The sequence below is a fragment of the Ceratotherium simum genome, chromosome 25, assembly GCF_057802395.1.
Source record: "Ceratotherium simum simum isolate JZ-2026a chromosome 25, ASM5780239v1, whole genome shotgun sequence".
Lineage (NCBI taxonomy): Eukaryota > Metazoa > Chordata > Mammalia > Perissodactyla > Rhinocerotidae > Ceratotherium > Ceratotherium simum.
In genome coordinates, this window is record NC_141924.1 from 17,347,178 (window position 1) to 17,372,191 (window position 25,014).

General features: G+C 38.4%; 2 protein-coding genes across 6 annotated transcripts in view; both read left to right on the top strand.

Annotated features, from left to right (window-relative positions):
* Positions 1-10,282, top strand: part of CRY1 (cryptochrome circadian regulator 1) — a 104,996-nt gene extending 94,714 nt beyond the window's left edge. For both annotated transcript variants that reach the window (XM_004418068.3, XM_087448991.1), the window contains 8 exons: positions 532-672; positions 755-1,066; positions 2,223-2,374; positions 2,612-2,814; positions 2,919-3,014; positions 9,153-9,224; positions 9,299-9,402; positions 10,145-10,282. In XM_004418068.3, the coding sequence (XP_004418125.1) occupies positions 532-672; positions 755-1,066; positions 2,223-2,374; positions 2,612-2,814; positions 2,919-3,014; positions 9,153-9,224; positions 9,299-9,402 (1,080 nt within the window). In that variant the 3' untranslated portion in view covers positions 10,145-10,282. The remainder of the gene's footprint in view (positions 1-531; positions 673-754; positions 1,067-2,222; positions 2,375-2,611; positions 2,815-2,918; positions 3,015-9,152; positions 9,225-9,298; positions 9,403-10,144) is intronic.
* Positions 10,283-14,159: 3,877 nt separating this feature from the next.
* MTERF2 (mitochondrial transcription termination factor 2) lies at positions 14,160-24,161 on the top strand. 4 transcript variants are annotated; one of them, XM_087448992.1, is made up of 4 exons: positions 14,160-14,339; positions 16,039-16,161; positions 19,498-19,662; positions 22,733-24,161. In XM_087448992.1, the coding sequence occupies exon 4, from the start codon at positions 22,791-22,793 to the stop codon at positions 23,946-23,948; it is 1,158 nt and encodes a 385-aa protein (XP_087305118.1). In that variant the 5' UTR covers positions 14,160-14,339; positions 16,039-16,161; positions 19,498-19,662; positions 22,733-22,790; the 3' UTR covers positions 23,949-24,161. The 4 variants fall into 4 exon arrangements, with proteins under 4 accessions (XP_087305118.1, XP_014636040.1, XP_087305120.1 ...); XM_014780554.2 differs by lacking the exon at positions 19,498-19,662; XM_087448994.1 differs by lacking the exon at positions 19,498-19,662 and having other exon boundaries at positions 16,051-16,161.
* The last annotated feature ends 853 nt before the right edge of the window (positions 24,162-25,014 follow it).

Below are 25,014 nucleotides of genomic sequence, written 5' to 3' on the forward strand. Positions count from 1 at the left end.
TTCACTTTTTGTTGAAAACAAAAAATAGACTGTTGAAATAAAGGATTGAGAGCAATAGTTAAAATAACACAAACCTAATTATTTGAAAATTAACAACTATCTCTTCATTTAAATACCTTTTCGCCTCCTCGTCTGATTATTTCCCCTGTAGCTACTACCAATACTACCTCTTCTGTTCTTTCTATCTAAGCTAGTATCTGATGACCATAACTTTGAAACTAGGATAGAGTTCTTCTATTTCACCTTTACCTCAGTGTCAAAGAGACAGGTTGAAAGTGCTCTCAGCCTTGTGTTAAGAATTTGAAGGTAATTTATTTCACATGGGTATGTGCTGCATGAGGATGGCTGAAACAAAAGAATTCTCACTTTTATCCTTTCTTGTTTTTTATTAAAACATGTCATTTGTGGTTGGGTTAGTAAGATTTTATTCCCCCAAGAACTATGTAACTTTTTAAAAAAATCTCAGTTTTAAACACTCTTTTAAAATGGAAAAAACGATTAGTTAGACTAATTCTCTTTGTGTATTTTCAGGCTTGGGTGGCAAACTTTGAAAGACCTCGAATGAATGCAAATTCCCTCCTTGCAAGTCCTACTGGACTCAGTCCTTATCTCCGATTTGGTTGTTTGTCATGTCGACTGTTTTACTTCAAACTAACAGATCTCTACAAAAAGGTATTATCTAAAACTGGAGCTTATTTTTCAAAATACTTTTTTTTAAAATTGCTGATAATACTTCTTTGCTTTTTAATCTTAGGTAAAGAAGAACAGTTCCCCTCCCCTTTCCCTTTATGGGCAACTATTATGGCGTGAATTTTTCTATACAGCAGCAACAAACAATCCACGCTTTGATAAAATGGAAGGAAACCCCATCTGTGTTCAGATTCCTTGGGATAAGAATCCTGAGGCTTTAGCGAAATGGGCAGAAGGCCGGACAGGCTTTCCATGGATTGATGCCATCATGACACAGCTTCGGCAGGAGGGTTGGATTCACCATTTAGCCAGACATGCAGTTGCCTGCTTCCTGACAAGAGGTGACCTGTGGATTAGTTGGGAGGAAGGAATGAAGGTAGGTGTTCTTCTAAGTAATGTAACATGGTCTTATTTTGAAGGACTCTGTACCTTATTAAAACAATTCCTAGAAGTTGTCTATTATGTAGATTCATTTATAGTCTAAATTTTCAGCAGGTAAAGCATTTAATTCCAAGAGTACAGGCACACTTTTGGAGAGCAGAATGGTGTAGTCAGACAGGAGAAAGGATGAAAACAGGTGTGATTAACCTAAAGTCATTTCAATGGCTAAACCAGCCTAACCATCAAGAGAACTGTAAGATTTAACACTCTGGACTTACTGGATCAATATGTTTGTAGTGATCATTTCTGTCACAAAAAGGATTCACCCAAGAGTTCTTAGAAATAGTGGGTTTGTATTATAAATTTAAAATATAAATTATTTCACCTAACTTGAACATCACAGCTTTGAGTAATACTGTTTTGTAAAGTGAAGCATACTACATTTTGTGACATCATCTTATGGTTATACATAACAAAACTTTACACGTATGTGCTTTACCTTCCTGCCTATATCATAAATTTCTCCTCTCCAAGGACCATTTCTGATCCTATGTTTTTTTGCATCTCTCCTATATTTCCTAGTATGCAGTTGTACATGAGGTAGATGTATAGCACACACTTAATGAATTTATTAAAAATAATTTATTTTAATTCTGTTTCCCTTTTAGATCAAAGAATTCCAAATTTAAACTCTATAGTGCTAGTGCATGTTTAAAGGTCATTTATGTTTGGGTACTCCCTCTATGTAGGCCAGTGTAACAAGCTTCCAAGTTTTTGTTGGTGATTTGTTTGGTAGCGTTTTTGAAAGTGCTTACTGCTTTTTTTTCTTCCATTTTTTAATCTCCTCATATTCCATCTGATTGTTTTAAATCAGTGACTTGAGTAATTTTTTTACCCCCCCCCCCCATAACACTGCAAAGATTAGAAAGGTAAATTCTCTTCAGAAATCCACTTATATTACTGATATGTTTCTTTCCCTGAAACAACTCATTGTAGAGCAATGTGAGCCAGCAAGCTAACTTTGGAATATTTACTTTTACAGTTACGTTCTAGATTTTCTTTGCCATGACTTTTGATCTACAGAGACCTGGAAAATGCTTGCTTTGAGAATTATGTGTGTGCAAACTAATTGGTTACTGTTACTTCTGAAGGTATTTGAAGAATTATTACTTGATGCAGATTGGAGCATAAATGCTGGAAGTTGGATGTGGCTGTCTTGTAGTTCCTTTTTCCAGCAGTTTTTTCACTGCTATTGCCCTGTTGGTTTTGGTAGGAGAACAGATCCCAATGGAGACTATATCAGGTAAATCAAGGGTGGTTATTATTCAGTTTGGAATAGCTAAATCCAGGAAGAGCTTTTCGTGTTTAAGCAACACTTAAAGTATACCCCACTCATGATGGGCAGCAGAGATGAGGAGAAGGGTAAACAAATCATTTAAATGGTATTGATTTGATTTTAGTCATTCATAGCTAATAAATAGTTTGTTATAATTTGCTTATAGTTCATTTCATGAATAATTTTTCTTCCTTCTCCCAAAAGGCGTTATTTGCCTGTCCTAAGAGGCTTTCCTGCAAAATATATCTATGATCCCTGGAATGCACCAGAAGGTATCCAAAAGGTAGCCAAATGTTTGATAGGAGTTAATTATCCTAAACCAATGGTGAACCATGCTGAGGCAAGTCGTTTGAATATTGAGAGGATGAAACAGATCTATCAACAGCTTTCACGATATAGAGGATTAGGTATGCCAGTAACTGCCTTTGATTTGTTTCTTTGGCAGCTGTTTATGTACGTATCCTTGAATTTGATCTTGATCATAATTTAATAGGAAGTTTTTTCCCTTTAGGTCTTCTTGCATCAGTGCCTTCTAATCCTAATGGGAATGGAGGCCTCATGGGGTATTCTCCTGGAGAAAATATCCCAGGTTGTAGCAGCAGCGGAAGTAAGTAAAAAGGAAATTTCTGCACTGCGTAACATAAGGAGATTAATAATCGAATATATTGTTTATTGAACCTCACTCTAGTATGTTTTTAAAATATCTATCTTTAAAATTTGTGTAATAAGTTCTTTGTACACATGCATAAACACACACATCCCCTCTTTCCATTAGTGACATTTTAGAGATGGAAAGCATGATTACGTGGTCAAGGTAAAGATCTTGCAAAATGAATGAGGAGAGCAATTTTAAGGATAAAGTGAAACTCAAATATATTTTCAGAGTTCTCATTATTTTTTACTCTCTTCAGGTACATATCAGCTATAAGGTATTTAGTTAAGAAGGTCACTGGCCCTGTGAACATGGCCAAGAGATTTACCATACAGATGCATAGGGCCTCTAGTCCTTTTGCAAATGAATTTTTCTTCACAAAATCTGGTCTATGATGGTTTTCTGTATGATATGTGTATTTAGTTGCCACATAAATTCTTAACACATGTGATATTAATAATGTCAAGAAGTCAGTATGTGTTGGAAATTTAAATCATTATACCAGTTTTCAAAGGCTCTAACCAAAAATAGCAGGAGGCTAATTAACTTGATTACAAACAAGGCAGCATTTGAGGAATACTTTTTTTTAATTTAGATGTTCAAAATTGATATTAAGAATAAAACCTTTAAAAAATTGAACCTTTCTGAATTCAGAAATATCCTGCATCCTTTTGAGAACATGTATTTTATCCTCCAAGAATTAGCTTAGGGAGAAAAGAACAAAGGCATTCACCTTTTGACTGCCTACTTTGTGCCCAGTACAAGGGGATTTTTGCCACATTCTCACAATAACCTGAGGAGATAGTAGTGGGATTCTCATTTTATGGTTGGGGAAATAAGCCTAAAAAGTTAGATAACTTAACCAAGATCCCACAGTTAGTAAGTATTTGAACTAAGATTCAGATCCAAGTCTGACTAGTCCTAAAGTTCATACTCTTTCCTGTATCATTGGGCCTCCCCTGCATATGTAAAGCCATATGTAGTGTCTATAAGGTAAAACATTTTATTACTGGAATATGTTTCATCCAGCAATCAAATAGTTGTCATTATTGGCAGTATACTTCAGAAACGTTCTTTCTCGGAGTTTTCTACAATTTGGAGTAAACTCCTATAATTTTGAAGTATCATTTCAAAAGTTCTGTCAGATCTTTTGTTCAGTTCACAGGCTGCCTTTTCTACCCACACATGAGTGTGAGGAACAGAAGCTCTGTGAAGCACTAAGATAACAGGCAGGGAACAGAGAGGTGGAAAGCAACAGGCTCCAGGTGCCTGGCTTGTGGATAATAACGGTACATACTGCATCTTAGTCTGCTCAAATCGGTACCTATTATTTGGAGTTATCGGCAAAAACTAGTTATGGTAGCAAGTTAAATTGGAATAATTTTGCTTCACAAATTTATAAACGTGGTATTTTATGATATAATAGAATTAATAAATCTTGACAGTAACTCTAATCATGTAAAATTTTGCCTGTAATACACTTTGTAGCTGGGTGCTGTGAGACTTTCAAAAAGACATGCAAGTTACATAAAGCTTACAGTCTAAATGGGGGTGTGGAAGGGAAACAAAAACAAATGAAAAAAGTGATAAATTGTAAGATGCTGCTTCCACATGCGATAGGAAAAAAGGGAGAGATCACTGAGAACTAAAGGAACTAGGGAAGCTTTCTTGGACGATGGTGGGGTGGGTAGCATCTGGGTAGGCAGATGAAGGAGAGAGCATTGTAGACCTGGAAATGGGAGTGATTGTGGAAAGATCCTTAGGATTTTAGACTGTGCTGTTAAGCATTTCTCCCCTCAGTTTTCTGTTCCATTTGAAAGGACTTACGAGCTTTTGAAGCATATCCCTTTCTGCCCTATCCTTACGCTGTTTGTAGGCTTCTATTTTATAGTGTCTTACAAGGCATATCAAAGGGCAAGATTCTTTATGATTTCTCTTAGGTTTTTAGTTGAGTGTGGAAAATTCTTAATCTCTGCAACACAAACTGCATTTTGCTCCTCTTGTTTTTATACATTTTTTTGTGCTAGGAAAGGAATAAACTATATATAAATGTCTTGAAGGATTTTTGTTATTGTAATAAAAACAGACCACAATCTGTTTACTACAGTAATGTGTTTTTGTTTTTTATTTTTTTCTATTATAAAATACCTATTCATCAGCATTATTGGTCATTAGGGAAATGCAAATTAAAACCACTATGAGATAGTTCTTCACACCTACTTAGGGTGGCAATCACTGATTGTCTGGGATTCAGAGGTTTCCTGGGACACAGGACTTTCAGTGCTAACACCTGAAGAGTCCCAGACAAACTGGGGCAAGTTGGTCACCCTATAGCCACTAGAGTGGCTTTATTAAAAAAGAGAGACTATTGGACCAGCCCCATGGCCTAATGGTTAAGTTCAGTGTGCTCTGCTTCAGCAGCCTGGGTTCAGATCCCAGGCGCGGACTTACACCACTCGGCAGCAGCCATGCTGTGGCAACCCACGTACAAAATAGAGGAAGATTGGGACAGATGTTAGCTCAGGGCAAATCTTCCTCAAGCAAAAAGAGAAAGATTGGCAACAGATGTTAGCTTAGGGTGAGTCTTCCTCAGCAAGAAAAAAAAACAGACAGACAATAACAAGTGTTGTGGAAGATGTAAAGAGACTAGAACCCTCATACATTGCTGAGTGGTGGGATGTAAAATGGTACAGCCACTTTGGAAAACAGTTTGGCAGTTTCTTAAAAAGCCAAACATAAATTTACCATACCACCCAGAAATTCCATTCCTAAGTATCTATCAAAAAGAAATAAAAACACAGAGACTTATATATGAATGTGTATGATAGCTTTATTCATAATAGTCAAAATATGGTATACCCATACAAGGGAATAGTATTCATAAAAAGGAACAAAATGCTGATACATGCTACAACATGGATAAACCTCAAAAATATGTTAAAGAAGCCAGACACAAAAGACCACATACTGCATGATTCCGTTTATATGAACTATCCAGAAAAGACATGTCTTTAAAAGAGACAAAGTAGATTAGTGGTTACCTTAGGCTTAGGGGTAGGAATGGGGAATGAATGCAGATGGGCATGAGGGCTCTTTTGGGGGTGATAAAAAGGTTTTAAAACTGGATTGTGGTGATAGTTACACATCTCTGTAAATTTACTAAAAATCATTAAACTGTATACTTAAAACAAGTGAATTTTATGATATGTAAATTATACCTCAAAACTGCTCAAAACAAAACTATTCACTCTAGAGAATTTAGAAAATTCAGAAAAATAGAAAAGAAGAACAAAAATCACCCACAGTTCCCACAATTCCATCCAATAGAGACAAGTCACTATTAAAACTTTGGTGTATTTCTATGCAATTTTCCCTCCACAGTATCTTCAAGTTAGAGTTTTATAAATGAAAAATCCTTTTGGTGCTATTGACAGCATAACACTAGGGGAAAGTGATCGTATAAACTTTTTACCCTTATAAAACTTGAGGTTTTTTTAAACAAGAAATACTTTTTTTTTAAAAGTTGCTTTCACACTAGGATTCCTGTCGTTGATATTTAACTGCTGTAATGACCCTGAAGATATGAATATGGAGAGTTGTGATTTTTGAGAGTGACTAAGCTAGTCATAAATCAGTGGATCAGCAAAGCTCTGTTCTCCATTTGTCTCTTACACTGTTATTCTCGTGAAAACATCATTTAATACATTGTATGGTGAAGTTATAGGCTATAGAGGTATTCATAGGGACTCAGGAAGATCTTAAGTGCCTGCTTATCATGTAGCTCTCTATAGAAATAAAACACCATCTTGAGGAAATTCCTAATATATTTATTAAGCTTATTAATTTCCCCCCTCCTCCCCAAAGGTAATCTCTCTCCTGATTTCTAATACTATAATTTTGCCCGTTTTTGAACTTCATAGAATCGTATGATTTGTATTCTTTTTTGTGTCTGGCTGCTTTCACTCAATATTTTGTTTATAAGATTATTCTTATTTATCTTAGAAGTGGAAGAGGAATATAATTGATGAAATTGGGAAAATGAAAACTAAGGTGACTAGTTGTGACTTGGGCTAAGGGCCACCTCTGTGAATCTTCCAGTAAAATTGACCTTTCCTTCTTCAGTGTCCCCACTGCATCCTGTGCCAACTTCCATTCCAGCACCTTTGTATTTACTGATTTTTACATGTTTCTCTCCTCCCACTTGACTGTGAGCCCCTTGAAAACAGACTTTATGTCTTCGTAATATTTCTATCCCCAGTACCTGGTAAAGTCTCTAACATAAATGAGCACTCACCAAATATGTAAGATATGAATAAATATGATAATTGAAAATGTATTTGTTCATAGTGGTAAAATATATATAACATAAAACTTAGCATTTTAACCATTTTAAATGTACAATTCAGTGGAATCAAGTACATTCACATTGTTGTGTGAGGTTTTAAATAGTGTTGTATAATAGTGCATGGTGACAAGTATCACTATTAGGGGAAGCCCTGCTGATGGTGAGACCAAGAGTAGCAGCATTCAGTGGTGAATTTCCCATAATCCAGAGTCTGACCATCAGCCTTACAAGTCCAAGAACTGAATGTTTTCAGTATAATTAGAGACAAGTCCAAGAACTGAATGTTTTCAGTATAATTAGAGATGGCCATTCTGTGAATGACAGACTAGAAATTTAAAAATCATATAAATTAAAATGTCTACAGGGAACACTAGTTGGTTAATTTATGGTGGAGTTACCCCTTTCCAGCAATAGAAGGCCTCATCCCTGATTAGGGCATTTGCTTTCTCAATTTTGAGTACCTGAAAAACTGAATTCTTTATCCAGAGGAAGTTGATGAGCATGAAATTATAATAAAAATAAGTAGAATGTCTTGTTCAGGCCATGAGGTGACCTCTCTAGGGGCTCGTATTTTTCCACAATCTGGACACAGTAGTGATAAAAATGTTTCCCTAAAACCTACTTTTCTGTGCCACTGCATTCCCCTGTAACATTGTTTCTTTTTTGAAGGATTGATATAATTGTCAGGCTAGGTAACTGCCACATTGTCTGTGTCTCCTCCTTGTTGTCTGATGTGAATTGTTTAACTCGCATCTGGCAGGCCTGTATTCCCTTATCTTCAGGGACGTATGTTTTGGATGGGCGCTGAGGGAGGAGTGTGGAATAGAGGGACAAGAGGTGAAGGAAGAATGTCTGTCTCAATGTTGCCCTATGTTTTGCCTTCATGGTCTAATTGCTGTCATCCAGTAAAGAAATGTTTTTTAAAAATGAAATCTTGCCATTTGCAACAGGGTATAATGCTAAACAAAATAAGTCAGACAGAGAAAGACAAATACCGTTAACGATTTTGTTGGTACGGGAGCAAACAAGCAAACAGAGATACGGAGAACAGATTGGTGGTTACCAGAGGGGAAGGGGGTGGGGGGAAGGCGAAAGGGGTAAAGGAGCACATTGTATGATGATAGATAGCAACTAGACTTTTGCTGGTGAACATGATGTAGTCTATACAGATGTGGAAATATAATGATGTACACCTGAAATGTATATAATGTTATAAACCAATGTTACCTCAATAAAAAAAAGATGCACATCACCAATGATGGGTAGACAGACATCATGTGTCTCCAGCTGTGATGTCCTGACAAGGACACAACATCCCTGTGCAGTTTTCTGGTTGAGAATCTATAACATGAATCTAATCATGAAGAAACATCAGACCAATCCAAAATAAGGAAAGTCTTATTTAAAAAACTGTATATTTTTAAAACTGTCAGTGTAATAAAGGACAAGGGAAAACTGTGGAAACGTTCCAGATTAAAGAAGACTGAAGAAACATGAAAAAAAAATGTTTTTTAGAAAATGATTATCAGTGATTTTGCCTTTGAACAGTCCACATTTCTGTGAGCCTAAATTTACGTTTTCCTGATTTGGGCATGTGATTTTTGGTTCATATGAAGAATTGAGGTTTAGTCCTAAAAAGCATAATAATACAAATACTATACTAAATACATATACTAAAAATTGTAGTCTTGATACATACAACTTGGAATTTATTTTAAGTAATTTTACTGTGTTTTAAATACTAACAGGTTGCTCTCAAGGGAGTGGTATTTTACATTATGCTCATGGAGACAGTCAGCAAACTCACCTGTTAAAGCAAGGTAAGCATGAAGCATTCAAGCATGCTGTTCTTTTCACCTTTCCTATCTTAAACGTACATTTTTTAAATGTGTAGGAAGAAGCTCCATGGGCACTGGTCTCAGCAGTGGGAAACGTCCTAGTCAGGAAGAGGACACACACAGTATCGGTCCTAAAGTCCAGCGGCAGAGCACTAATTAGGTGACTATTTTAGAGCTTTACTTCTTGCTTTAGTGGAGTGTGTAATCAACATAAATTATGATAATTTCCAAAATAGAGCTAATCTCTATTTTCAAATCAGAGAATATGAGGCATAAATTTTTCAGTGATTGTTACAAAATCAGTTAATTCTTAGACAAGAGAAATGCATCTGTACTGGACAAAGTGCTGCACTCAGTTTTGTGGTTGTCTGAATCAATGATCTTTAAATTTGAAAAGCTTATGATGTTGTACTCAAGTTTTTTCTCAGAAAAAGATATCTTTATCATTTCCTTATTAGGTGACCATGAATCTAAAACAATTAAAGTGACCTTTTAATTTTAGTGGTATTAATATAATTCCTTTATGAACTTTTCCCCAAATCTTTGCCTCTTAAGTGTTTATAAATTTCTTTATCTATCATGATACGTCTAAAATCTAAATTCTTTCCAGTTTGGGAATTTTTTTTAATGTTGGCCCTTTTTGGAAATATCAAAAAGCCATTCCTATATTCAGTTCATTTGGATATGGGATACTATTTCGTGATTTACATTTATACTAAAAGTATTTATACAGTGTATTTGCCAGTTTTTAAAGACTTTTTTAAAAGTTATCACTTAGTTTTTTAATGCCAACCTAATTAGACTGTAAATTTCTTGAAGATCAGTAAACACTCATCAAATTTTTATCAATTAATTCCTTGCAATCAAGCTTTACTCAGTTTTTTTTTTCCCTTAAATCACAGAAAACATTCAGGAGGAATACTGTTGCAGCTGAAATTGGTGGGGAGTTCAATACTTTTTCAGTTAAATTATTTTAAAATACTCTTCATTGATGGAAAGCAGTTACATTTTGAAATGCATTGTTTCTATTGACATTTCTGTGGTTTTTAACTTTTTAATGAATTTCACGTAGGACAAACAGTAATTTGTATATAAAGAACTTGGTAAAAGAATTTGCTTAATGTAAATATAGTCAGTCACAATTAGTATAGACCCATCAATATATTTTTGATAATTTTTCATGTACGGTAAAAGTTAAAGTGGCAAGCTGATATTCTGATATAAAAATCAAAGTTTTGAGAGTCAATGTGGGAAAATAGGAGGTTTTTAGACTTTCTTAAGAGACTTTGTTAAAATTTTAGAACAAAATTTTCTTGACATCATTGTTGATCTAACTTTTCACTCTTTGATAATAATGTTTTAGAAAATGTACGTAATCAAAATTGGTAGTTATAGCCTCTGTTAATGCAGAAAATATATGTTTTAAAGCTTCATGTATGCCTGTTTTGACCCAAACTTGTGCAAGTATTGTGTGTTAAGTTCTCTGTCTCCTTTTGTTTGTTCATTTACAGCTAAAGTGACCTTGTTATTAAAGTATATTCATATATGGAATCTTGTGTACTTGGTGGTTGTTTTTTTTTCTTCTTCTTTCTTAAATTTGTTGTTTGTTTTAGGTAATGGGGAGAGCATTGGTATGTGAGATATGATTACAAATTAGTGACAGATTCTATAAACCACATATCACCATTTTGAATGAAGGAACAGCGACCATGTGTTTAGTAAAACAGTACTTTTCAAAATTATTCCAAATAAGAATACTGTCTTCCAAATGCTTTATGCTTTTTAAAATGAAGTTATCTGTAAGAAAGATTTAAAACCAAAGAGATTTTTTTCAAATAATGAGGCTTGTAACTATGAGTTAGTCAGTATGGGATAAACAGGTGAGAGTGTGGGCTCTGGAGTCAAATGCCTGGCTCTGCCACTGAGTAGCTTTGAGATCTTAGAAGAGTTATTAATCTTCTGTGCCTTCTTTTTTCTCATCTTTAAAGTGGGGATGAGAGTTGTGTCTGCTTCATACTACATATGAAATGCTCATAACAGTTCCTGGCATGTGGTAGGACACTTGATAAATGTTAGCTACAGGGCTGCCATGCTGTGTAGCTCCCTGAATTGTACAGCGCACAGTCTGCATAGCTGTACGCTGCATCTCTGGTTAGCTGCCATGACTGTTATTACTACTATTGTTATTATTATTCCTTTACTGACCTCTAGTAGGCTAGGTCTTGGCACTTGGAATTATCATCAGTGGTTTTTTTGTTTTCCCATCTTGAGTAGTGATAGATGTTTAGCGTGATAATTATATTTAAAGGTAACTCAAGATAAATTTGAGTCAAAAATTCAGAAACATGTTTTTAGATAATATGCATTTTTTAAAGTATCTTAGATAATGAGTTAATAGTGATCAATAAATTCCATTACTGAGAAAAGAAAAAAAATGTGGTTTTATCTTTTATCACCACTGTTAATAAGGAATAATATTTTAATTGTTTTTCATGATACCTGTACTTCACATGCTAGTCTTTAGACCTGATTTTATTGTACAGAATTAAGAAATTCATAGACGTGGGATTTACCATCACCGTCTAGGGGAATAAAAGATTCAGTTTTAATGTGAATAAATATTTTAATAAAAGAATACCTTCAGCATAGGCACTGATGTTTTACTTTTAAATATAGGGGGATTTTGTGGGGTTTTTAGGCTTTTAGGGAAAGCTTTTTCAGTTTGGTCTAAATTGTGACTAAAAAGAATCACTGAAAGAGAGAGAGGTATCATTCAATGTGCTGCAATTGAGCAGATGCACTGTGTTTGAAGAGTGTCTCCCCCTAACTAGAAGGGTTAGTGTAAAAACCCCACCAGTGGTTGAGGGACTTAAGACTGTTTATTCACTCAGCAAAAACCTCTTGAACTCTTATTGCCAAAAACTGTGCTGGCAACTTGGAAAAACTAAGTTGTGGGAACCAAGCTTTTGAACGAACCTGTGCAAAGTCATTATGTTTTTCACATTCACTTAAAATAGATTAATAAATTTGGGATATAAAAGACTGATAACTTATTTTTAATGCATCTCTTACATATAAGTTCAGGATCTTCCCACAATTTCAAACATATGTTTGTAATTTTCTTGGAGATAATATGCATAATTTTCTTGGAGATAATATGCATGATTCTAGGTTCTTTCTCCCATTTTTCCATCCAGTTGTCTTTTCTGATTATGTGGTCCTAGAAATGCACTGTTTAAATATTTGGGATGGAAAAAACTTTGGGTAGCATTTATTTAATACAGTTGGCATAGCTGGGTTGGTCAGTTTCAAGTTTTGATTACAATGCACAGGGTCATATGTATTGTCATTCCTCACACAATTATGTGGAGCCCTGGTACAAGCTGCCAGCACCCTAGGGTCCAGTGGTTGCAGTATGCAGTCCTAAGGCCTGAGTTTACACTCCTTAACTTCCTTCTCTTTTGTCTATCCCACTCTAGTTCCCTTTTCCTAAATGTAGGTGACACACTTTGGTTAGTCTGGACCCCAAATCTTTGTATTTCAGGAAAGAATGTGCAGTAATTCCATGAATAATAGGGCTTTTGTAGAAGGGTAACTCAGAGAGAGAAGGGTTACTGGACAAACACTCTCCTGCCTCACATACATTAGCTACACAGTTAACTCTAGAATATCTTGGATATCAAAGTTTATCTTCAGACAAGAAGCCACAATTCTTGCTGCTACTCTGTAGAATTAAAGTGTTAAGTGTCAGTCCCTCTCAACAAAGTTTATTGAGCACCAACTGGGTACTTAGGCTAGACTCAAAGATATGGTTAGCATTTCCTGAGTCCCTACCATGTGCCAAGCATTGTTCATAGGAAAATAAATTCTCGGTATCCACAAGTTCACTCCACAAGGTGCCAGGGCTGTCTAGAAGAATTACAGTGCTGTGTGTTAAGGCTGTGTTAGAACTGTGCACAATGTGCTGTGAAACACACGAAGGGAGGGTCCTCCAGCCTGGGAAAATCAGCGTTTTCCTGATTCAGACTCCACACACAAGCATAGGGCAACTCGGCAGGGTCAGGGTACCCTGTCCTTGCAAACATTTAACTCTAGCTGCGATTAATCATGTTATTGGTTGTTAATGTCTTTGTCCTCCACTAGAATGTAAACTCCATCAGGACAGGGAATATACTTCATTCCCTGTTGTCTTGTCCACCGCTGTCTTCTCGTTGCTGTTTCACATGCTTGGCACTTAATGGGCATGCCATAAATATTAGTTGATTGGATGATAAATGTGAGAATAAATAGGACAGACATTGAGCCTGGCTTCAAGGAAAAATTAGTTTGTTTATGAGGTTGGACATAGCTCATAATTAGAATGTAAACCACTTAGCAGTGTATCAGAAAAGGCGAGTATTTAGGTGAAGGTGGCGAGGAGGGAGGCTTTTAAAAACCAATCAGACGCTATCGCTGACTGCTGGGGGATGGGGGTGGTTGGGGGAGAGCAGGAAGGCCAGAAATGTTCCAAAGAAGTTTTGAGTTTTTTAAAGCTACATTGTAAATTAGATCTTCACTGACTGACTTCGGGAATTCTGAATGGCTATAGCTTCAAGATATATCGATGTCTGAGTTACTTCTACCTTTTTTACTTACGGGCTAGTGACATTCCCTAAGTGACAAAACTACTGAAACTCCAAGTGTTCCAAAATGCTGGGAAGGAAAGGGGGTGAAAACGCGAGAGGCAGCAATCACTGGCACGACGCGCTCCTCCCTGGAAAGCTGCGTCCCACGTGACCCGCCTTCGCCGTTCGGCCCCGCGGAGCGGGGAGCGTCACGGAGCCTGTGTCCCGCGCCCTGATTGGCTGCGTTGGGCCGCGGGGGCGTGCCTGCGCGCACGGCTCTCCCGGGCCCTGATTGGATGCGGGCACGGGGGCAGGTTGCCCGGTCTGCGGTGCTGAGGGAAGTTGGCGGGCCGCTTCGGACCGGGGTCCGGGAACCGCGGACCCTGTTCCCAAGCCTCGGGAGGACGGCGGGGAGCCTCGGCCGGGGGCGGGAGGAAGGACGGAGCCAGGGACCCAGGACTCACTGCGCCTTCCACGGAGCGGACGCCGACAAGTGAGTCGCGCCCTTCCTCCGCCCCTGGCGGTGATCGTCAGCGCCGCGCGGCGGCCGAGAGGCGGGGTCGGGGCCGCGCGCCGGGACACCCGGCTCCCCGCCAGCCGCTCTGCTCCGCCTGCCTGGCCGGCGCCGGCGCCGCGGGTCGGAAGTTTCTCTGGAAAAGCGCAGGCCCCACACGATCGGTGGGCGGCTTTCGATCGCTCCCGAGATCCCTTCCTTGGGTCCTCGTTTTTCCTTTCTTATAAACATTGGGGTTAATGTGAAACTGTCAGCAGATCGTACAGGCTATAAAAGTACAACTTAATTGAAATTACAGGTGTTGAGGGGACCGTATTGAGTATGAAAATTGTGCGTATTACAGAAGTGCATTTCACGTCTCAAAAATGTTTAAGAAACATGAAGCATCAGAAAATAGCGCACATTGTGGTTTAACAAACATTTACCAAGAGCATTACTGTGTGTAGAGAACAGGGCTAAGAGCAGGACTCCAACCAAGCTGTTGGGTTTGAATCCAAGGTCTGCCCTTTAATAGTTGAGCAACCTTGGGCAAGTTACTTTACCTGCGTCTGTTTCCCCGTCTTTAAAATGGGTTGCTGTGATGATTTGATGAGTTTTCTGAATACTCTGTGATTTATGGTATTAGCTCATTTAATCTTCAATATCACCCAGGATGTAGTGTCCCCATTTTCCTGATGCTCAAATTGAGGTACAGAGAGGTGAGGTGACTTCCTCAAGTCACAACACAACTAATGACCAGAAATTAAGCCCAGGCAACCTCACAATTTTACCCACTACATTAAGTTGCCTCATAAACTTGATTTGTTCATTCGATTTCAGTTGACAAATACTCATTTTGTTCCTCTGTGGACCAAATTCTTTGTCGGGTACAGGGGATAAGGCAGAACAGCACTCAGACCCTGCCTTTCCGGTGCTTAGAATCAAGTACAGGTTGTTCATAGTTGGACTACAAGGTACCCATGAATCCTGCTAAAATTTTTTGCCAAATGTAGTGAATATGGGTGTTTTTTTTGGTAAGTGTGTGGCTCTCACCAGGTTCTCTGATGGGTCTGTGATCCAAAGGTATGAAGAAACGTTTTAGTAGAAGAGCTAGTGTCTAGCATAATGCCTGACACAGCGTAAGCCAAAAAAATCCTGGTTGAATGGATGAAGAACTTATGGGAGTATAAGTGCTACAGAAGGTCAAGAGCAGGGTGCTATGGAAAAGCACACAGGGAGGTCACCTGCCCAGGAGTGCCTTCTGGAGTCAGTGATGCCAGCCAGGTAAAGGGTAGGGAAGCAATTCATTGAATCATGGTGGTAAACAGTCTCTGCCCTCATGGAGGGTGAGACAGAAACAACACATAAACAGCTGCAGCCAGACAAGTGGCACAGGGAAGTGGTCCATGGTGACATGAGAGCCTGTAATGGAGATAGGAGGCTTCATCTATTCGTGAAGGTCAGGGAAGTTTCCCTGCGAAAGTGACACTTAGACCTAGGAGTTAGTGGCATTTCAGGCGTGGGCAACAGCCCTCAGTCTTCAAAGACCCTCTGATGAGAACAGGTGGACCACGAGGGACTGAAAGGAAGTGGATGCGGCTGGTGTGGGAGAGGGGGATGGGGGATGTGGGTGGCAGCAGCCCAAAAAGGCCTTATAGGCCATGGTAAGGCATCTTTATGTTATGTCTTTATCCTCAAGTGCCATGGAAAGATTTATTGCAGGGAGGTGACGAGCTCACATTTTGAGAAGAAGCTGGAGAGAAGCCCAAGTGGATTAACGGAAGCCCTGGATGAGAACAGAATCTCTGGGAGAAAACATAAGGTAAGAAGAGGAGAAGGTCTAGAACCAGGCCTTGAGGAGGAGCTTGCAGAGGAGACAGATGAAGGGAGCTCAGGAGTGTAGGAAGAAAGGAGGAGAACCGGGAGAGTGGCAAGTCCTGGAAGTCAAGTGAGTATTTCACAGAGAGAGGGGTCAACTGCTGAAAGCTGCAGAGGTCAAAAGAGAGAGGAACTAAAACTACTCATTGGCTCTAAGTTGTCTTTATTGGGAGCTATATGGGAAGGCGGAGAGGAAATGGAGAGAAAGAAGGATCTGCAAGGATTCACTGAGGGGACGAGAAAAATCGTGTTTTAGCTGGAGAGCAGTAAGAGGAAGAGCCATTGGGGTGAAGGATGGGAGCCTCAGAGAGGAGGACACAGCCGAAGGAGGGAATATGGGAGAAGGAGGGGCTCTACAGATCTCAGGCCCGGGGGCTGGGATCAGCACAGGAGCAGGGATTACCCTGGATAAGGAAAGGAGTCGCTGTAGGGAAGGGGAGATAGCAGAAAGTTTGTTTGGTATGATGAGTTGCTCTCCTTTCTTAGAGGCAAGGGCACTGGTTGAGAGTGGAGGGCATGGGGTTGGGGGCAAGCTGGAACTCTGAGTTGAGAAGATTTGACATAGTTGGCAGGCGATGTTGAAGAGTGAGTTGACTAGAGATTGTTTTAGGATGGTCTGGCAGGGGCAGCCAAGTATGTAGCAAAGGCTGGGAATTAGTCTCCTGACTCCCTCAGGGAGTTGCAGAATAGTAGGGGAGTGAGGATGGAGGCTAGCTAGAAACAAAAACTACATTTAATATATAATAAAGGAGGCATCACAAATCATAGGGAAGGAAAGGATTGTTCAGAAATGGTGCTTGGGGGCCCGGCCCAGTGGCGTAGTGGTTAAGTTCAGGCACTCCGCTTCTGCGGCCTGGCGTTCGTGGGCACGGATCCCATGCGTGGACCTACACGCCGCTCATCAAGCCATGCTGTGGTGGCGTCCCACATACAAAATAGAGGAAGACTGGCACAGATGTTATCTCAGCAACAATCTTCCTCAAGCAAAAAGAGGAAGATTGGCAACAGATGTTAGCTCAGGGCCAGCAAGATGTATTTCTTTTATACTCTTCCTCACCAAAAAAAAAATAAAAGGTGCTTGGAGTTAGCTAAACTATTGATAAAATCTATTTAGATTCTCAGCTCACAACCAGAAATTTCAAATGAATTAAAGGAGCTAACTTTTAAAATTCAAACAAAAATATAGAAGGAAATATGAATTTTTACTTGATCATCTGGTACATAAAAGCAGTAGGAATCATAAAGGAAAGGGAAACTTCCCTGACCGTTTGACCACTTAAAATTAACCACTTCGTTCTGACACATGCTATGTGTGAACCTTGAAGACATTGTGCTAAGTGAAATAAGCCAGACACAACAGGACAAATATTGTATGATTCCACTTACATGAAGTACCAAGAAAGGCAAATTCATAGAAACAGAATGTAAAATAGAAGTTACTAGGTGCTGAGAGGAAGAGGGAGTGGGGAGTTATTGTTTTATGGGTACAGAGTTGTGTTTGGGATGGTGAGAAAGTTCTGGAAATAGTGGTAGTGGTTGTACAACATTGTGAATTTACTTAATGCCACTGAATTGTATATTTAAAAATGGTTAAAATGGTAAATTTTATGTTATGTATATCTTGCCACAATAAAAAAAGGTAACCACTTTGGTATGCTAAAATATACCATTAACAACTGAAAATAAACTGGAGAAAATATTTCTAAAAATGAGAAGATTGTTTTTCTTAATATATAGTTTATACAAGACAACTTTTTTTTTTTTTAATTGATGTTTTAATGGTTTCTAACATTGTGAAATTTTGGGTTGTACATTTTTGTTTGTCCATCACCACATATATGACTCCCTTCACCCCTTGTGCCCACCCCCCACCCCCACTGCCCTGGTAACCACAGTCCAGTTTTCTCTGTCCATGTGTTGGTTTATATTCCACATATGAGTGAGATCATACAGCGTTTGTCTTTCTCTTTCTGGCTTATTTCACTTAACATAATACGCTCCAGGCCCATCCATGTTGTTGCAAATGGGACGATTTTGTCTTTTTTTATGGCTGAGTAGTATTCCATTGTATATATATACCACATTTTCTTAATCCAATCGTCAGTCGAGGGACACTTAGGTTGCTTCCACTTCTTGGCTATGGTGAATAATGCTGCAATGAACCTAGGGGTGCATAAGCCTCTTTGGATTGTTGATTTCAGGTGCGTTGGATAGATTCCCAGTAGTGGGATGGCTGGATCATAGGGCATCTCTATTTTTAATTCTTTGAGGAATCTCCATACCGTTTTCCATAGAGGCTGCACCAATTTGCATTCCCACCAGCTGTGTATGAGGGTTCCTGTTTCTCCACATCCTCTCCAACATTTGTTGTTTTTTGTCTTGGTGATTATAGCCATTCTAACAGGTGTGAGGTGGTATCCTAGTGTTGTTTTGATTTGCATTTCCCTGATGATTAGTGGTGTTGAGCATCTTTTCATGTGCCTATTGGCCATCTGTATATCTTCCTTGGAGAAGTGTCTGTTCATTTCCTCTGCCCATTTTTTTATCGGGTTGTTTGTTTTTTTGTTGTTCAATTGTATGAGTTCTTTATATATTATGGAGATCAACCCCTTGTCAGATGTATGTTTTGCAAATATTCTCTCCCAGCTGGTTGGTTGTTTGTTCATCTTGATTCTGGTTTCATTTGTTACAAGACAACTTGTAAAAAGCGGAAAGATTGCTATTTAAAAAGGCAAAGGGCAGGAATAGTTAATTCACAAGAGGAATTTGTGAATTAAGGAAATAAGGATGGTCAAAATAATTTACTAAGAAAAGCTCAGCCTCAGTGGTAGTAACAGAAAATGAAGTTAAATTAATGTTGTATTCATTTTTTACATATCACAATTAAAACTGATGAGAGAATCACTTATACTGCTTGTGAGAATGTCAGCTGAGATAGTTGTTCTGGATGGTAAATTAACAACTTAGTTTTTCAAATGTTCACACATCTCCTCTTCAGTAATTCACCTCCTAGGAATTCATCCTCAAGGGAAGAAAATGGACAGATGTTCAGCATATAGCAAAACTTACAAAGAGCCCAAATGCTTGATATTAGGGAATGAATTACAAAATTATAGTATATCCATCCCATATATCATGCACTCATTTGAAACGTTTAGAGCGTTTTTGGTGCCAAGGTTAGATAATTACAGTGGCTAAAATAAAAGAAGAAAAGAAAGTGTATATATAATGTGCCTTGATTACAGAGAAGTCACAACATTCATGCTTTTCACTTTTGCAGTTGACTGTGTTTGCTCATCAGAGAGAGAGTGAGACAGAGCAAGACAGACAGCTTTAATTGTTCAGATGAGTCACTTGAGCACTGATCATTCACCCTGGAGTAAGCAGGAAATGGGAGACAGCCTGCTTTTCCCTTAGCCTCTCTGGGCAGGAGCATCTTGCCATGGTCAGTGTGCTTCAAACATTTAATGATCTGTCATTTTGCATAGCATAACCCCCACACTAAGCCAACTACTTCACTTTGTGCTTAGCCAAAGCACTGGAATCTGTTCCTACTCTGGTGGAACCCTGGGCTGCACTGGACTTACTGAAAGACATTATGTTTGTATCCAGTGTGGTACCTGCTTAAAAGATTTTCAAGGAAAATTCTGAATCTTTGCAATTTTTCATGCTATAGGCTGATTTTAGAACCTAACTTGCATGTACAAGGCATGTTATATATTTAAAAACTTAGAATAAAGGGGGCAAGAAACAGAGAAAACTGGACATATACGTCAAATATGAATAGTTGTCTCTACGTGGAGAGATAGTGAAAGACTTTTTCCACTTCCTTATACTTTTCAGAATTTGGCAAATTCTCTGTAGTGACCATGTATTGCTTTTATAAGTAGTTATCGTTTTGGACAACCAAGGCATATAAAATACAATTTTCACAATTTTCACTTTCTCTTTGTAAATAATGTACTTCTGTCTAAAATACAATTTAAAGTCATATTACTACAAGACTTTAGCTCTAGATATTTCCTAGTAATTGCTACCATTTATTGAGTACTTCTTTTGTACCAGACTTTGTGTGAAGTACTTGACGTGCATTTTAACCCTCACACTATCCCTGTGAGGTTTACGTGCTCCTCTCCATTTTACAGATGGTGCTATTGTTATTAATGCTTATTGAACATTTACCATGAGGCACTGTTCTGATCATTGCTTGTTTACTTGTTTAATCTGAGGCTAAATAACTTTCCCAAGATGACCCCATAAATTAGAGCCAGGAATGGGCATGGGCAGTTTTGCTGCAGAGCCCATGTTCCTTCCAGCATGTGGTACAGATGTGAGACCTGAGCTTGTGGGGTCCCATGAAAAGTGGATTGTGGGGCTCCAACCTATCTCTGCCTGTGCCCTTCTCATTATGCTGTACCTCCTCCTTTCTATTAAAATCCATGGTCTTCTTAGAAATTTTTTTAAATACTTTAATATTTACATCTTAGCTATTAGTAATTACCTGAAAGAAACTGGTATTAGGAATTATCTGAAGAAAACTCTGGTTGAACCACTAGAAGTAAAACAGAAGCTATGCCTACAATTATCTTGGACCCTACAGGCACTAACAATGAGCTATTATTACAAATGGTAAACCAAAACGAGAACACTGTTACTTATCTTTTCTTAGAGAATAATCATTTATTTGGATTAGTTAGGACAGTCTTGAAAGTGAAGAGTCCTTGGCATATATGGCAAGGGCATTATTAGGGGCAGGGATTGGAAATGGCTTTTTTCGACTTTCCTTCAGACCTACAAATGATAAGGGAAGGCTGTTAACTAGCTAAATAGCTCAGTACTACACACTTGATGGCAAGGCTGAGACACTTAACACTCTCAGGTACCGAAAGTTAAAACAACAAACTAGGCATGTTTTCACTGCCAGAGATATAGTAAAATAGTGCCAAAGGCTGTAATGCATCAGGTACAGTAGAGTCATCTCTAGGTACCTAAAGATGTCAAGTGGGGACAGCTGGTTAGACTGTTCTAAAAGGATGGTCACCATTCCACAGCTAACATGATTTCCCATGGCTCCACTAGGGTAGTCACATGGCATTTCTCATTTTGCTTGGCTAAGACTTAGTTTAAGTCTGGATTTAAAAAATGATTTTCACATAATTCTCATAAAACAAGTATACATTTATTAACTCATTTTAAGTAAAACAAATTCTCTGACTTATTTTGGATAATAGTTTAGCAAAAATAGTTACTCTAAAATTAGAGATGACTCCCCCCGCTTTCTTTTTGTGTGTTTTTTGTTTTTTTATTGTGAGGAGATCAGCCCTGTGCTAACATCTGCCAATCCTCCTCTTTTTGCTGAGGAAGACTGGCCCTGGGCTAACATCCATGCCCATCTTCCTCCACTTTATATGGGACGCCACCACAGCATGGCTTGCTAAGCAGTGCGTCTGTGCACGCCAGGATCTGAACCGGTGAACCCTGGGCTGCCACAGCAGAGAGCGCGCACTTAACCACTTGTGCCACCGGGCCGGCCCCCTCCCCCAGCTTTCTTAATAAGTATCTGTTTAAGCTAAACATGAACTTGAAAATGTAAAACATTAAAATAAAACAAAGCGGGGGGGGGCCGGACCCGTGGTGTAGTGGTTGGGTTTATGTACTCCGCTTTGGTAGCCTGGGGTTCACGGGTTCAGATCCCAGTTGTGCACCTACACACCACTCATCAAGCCATGCTGTGGCGACCTCCCACTTACAAAATAGAGGAAGACTGGCACAGATGTTAGCTCAGGGACAATTTTTCTCAAGCAAAAAGAGGAGGATTGGCAATGGGTGTTAGCTCAGGGCCGATCTTCCTCACCAAAAAAAACCCCTGGGGCTGGCCTGGTGTTTAGTGGTTGAATTCACATGCTCTGCTTCGGTGGCCTGGGGTTCTCAGGTTCAGATCCTGGGCACGGACCTACACACTACTTCTCAAGCCATGCTCTAGCCATGTCCCGCATACAAAATAGAGGAAGACTGGCACAGATGTTAGCTCAGGGCCAATCTTCCTCAAGCAAAAAGGGGAGGATTGGCAGCAGATGTTAGCCCAGGACCAATCTTCCTCACCAAAAACAAAAACAAAACCTGTGTGTGTACTTGTGTGTATAAGTAATATATGTCTCCTAAACAAACACATCAGAGTTGTAGGAAAGGGAATTGGTGTCAAAATAACATTTGAGGTCTGTGAATCTTTGAATTCTTTGAAGTCTAGCTTGCTACTGATCTATAAAATGGAAATAACTACTTCACGAGGTTGTCACAAAGCTCAAATAGACAATGTATTTATAAAATACAAGATGTCTAAGTTATAAAAAGATGCATTACAATTACTTCATAAGTTATTTAAGATGATATATTTAATATTCCACATGAGTAGTTTTCCTATATAATTTAAATCCATTTTATTTCCATGCTTACTACTTCTTAAATTCGTGTGTTTGTTCTAAAAGTCAACACCTCTTATGTTTTCTTTCTTACAGGTCTGATTAGTACATTCTGAGTCCCAGGACGGTGGAAATTAACCAGTGGATTACAGGCATGTTGTGGAAGTTGCTGGTGAGATTCCAGCCCTGCAGGTTGTGTTCTTTCAGAAAGATGCCATCAGTTCCACAATACAGACCATTTTTAGCATGCTTCCCCTATACAACTGATAATCAGTCAAAGAAAGAAAATAAAAGAACAGTGGAAAAGCTCTATAAATTTTCAGTTGATATCGGGAAAATTCGCAGATTAAAAGGATGGGTGCTTTTGGAGGATGAAACCTATGTTGAAGAAATTGCAAATATTTTACAACAACTAGGTGCCGATGAGACTGCTATAGCCAGTATTTTGGAACGCTGCCCAGAAGCAATTGTCTGCAGTCCAACCACTGTTAACACCCAGAGAGAGATCTGGCAGTTGGTCTGCAAAAACGAAGAAGAATTAGTCAAGTTAATAGAACAGTTTCCAGAATCTTTCTTTATTGTTAAAGACCAGGAAAACCGGAAGCTGAACATTCAGTTCTTTCAAGAATTGGGACTCAAAAATGTGGTCATTAGCAGATTTTTGACAACTGCATCTAATATTTTTCATAATCCTGTTGAAAAGAATAAACAAATGATAAGGATTCTCCAAGAGAGTTATCTAAATTTAGGTGGCTCTGAGGCCAACATGAAAGTTTGGCTACTAAAATTATTAAGCCAAAACCCCTTCATTTTGTTAAATTCTTCTGCAGCTATAAAGGAAACACTAGAATTTCTCCAGGAGCAAGGTTTCACAAACTTTGAAATTCTCCAACTTCTGTCCAAACTCAAAGGATTTCTTTTTCAGCTTTGCCCAAGAAGTATACAGAATAGTATTTCCTTCTCTAAAAATGCTTTTAAATGCACTAATCATGACCTGAAGCAATTAGTTTTGAAATGTCCTGCCCTTTTATATTATTCTGTTCCAGTTTTGGAAGAGAGAATTCAGGGATTATTGAAAGAAGGAATTTCCATAGCTCAGATAAGAGAGATGCCAATGGTTCTTGAATTAACACCGCAGATAGTACAGTACAGGATAAGGAAACTGAATTCCTTAGGCTTTAGAATAAAGGATGGACATCTAGCAAATCTAAGTGGAACGAAAAAAGAGTTTGAAGCTAACTTGGATAAAATTCAGGCCAAAAAAGGAAGGCCATTATTTAACCCTGTGGCACCATTAAATGTTGAAGAGTAGCTTGCTGACTGATGTTGCTGCTTTCTAGCAGAGCAGAGTGAAACTGAGTAGCAAAGACTTAAGTGATTCAGGCAGTTTGTAGGCACCAGTAATTTTAAGAACCTACTTAGCTTCAGAGTTGTGTTTAAGTTACCTCTAAGTAGATAATCGGACTCATTTGCTCTATTTTAAAATATAAATTATAATTATTTTAAATAAAGTTGGTAATTTTGACCTTGAGATATTATTTTAAAAAACTCCTATACTATAAAATGGCATATCAGTGTGATATTTTATATTAATGAGCGAATCAGGTCTAAGAAACTGACAAGTACATTACTTTAATTCAAAGTATGGATACATTTTATTTGTATAGCACATTTCATCTGGGATGCAGACCCAGCCTTCTTTTTCCCCACCAGCTCTGAAACATCACTCTACTGTGGTCTGAATTCTGTAGCTTAGTGTTAAGCAAAACATTAGCAAACTTCTAATACATTTTTTTAGGGAAAGCTGATATCATCTCCTGGTTGGAATAAATGAATATCTTTGAGAACCAAGTATTACTCATCCAAAAAGAATAATTAGAGCTTATTTGTGTAGTCAGTTTGTTTAAAAGGGACTATTTTCTCTCTCATGAAACATTTTTATGTGCACTCATTACTTTCCCCATTTCTTAGGTGAGGAAACTGAAGCTTAGAGAGGCCACTCAGCTGCCAAGTGACACAGCCAAGATTTACTAAGATCTGACTTCTCTTCAAACCTTGTGAATAGAAAAAGGATTGCTTATGAGTTGACATAAGAAAAGTCTCCCCTACCTGACATGCCAAAAGAGTGAGTACCAACTACAGATTTAGGGATTTTTATGCAAACTTCTCTGTAAAATTCCTCAAATTTGAAATGATCTAATTTTTATATACATTTGAAGTAAATGCAGCTTTTTAGAAAACTTTCTAAAAATCCAGGCCTATAAAAGGGAAAGTGTGTGATGGTTGGTACTGATTTTAGTAGCATTTCAAGTTTCTATTTCTATACCTTGTTCAATATAAACATTACCCAGATAGAGTGCCTTACTTTCAGCTATGGA

Excerpts from the sequence above, each read along its gene's own strand:
- MTERF2 (XM_087448992.1), top strand. The coding sequence starts at position 22,791 with ATGTTGTGGAAGTTGCTGGTGAGATTCCAGCCCTGCAGGTTGTGTTCT.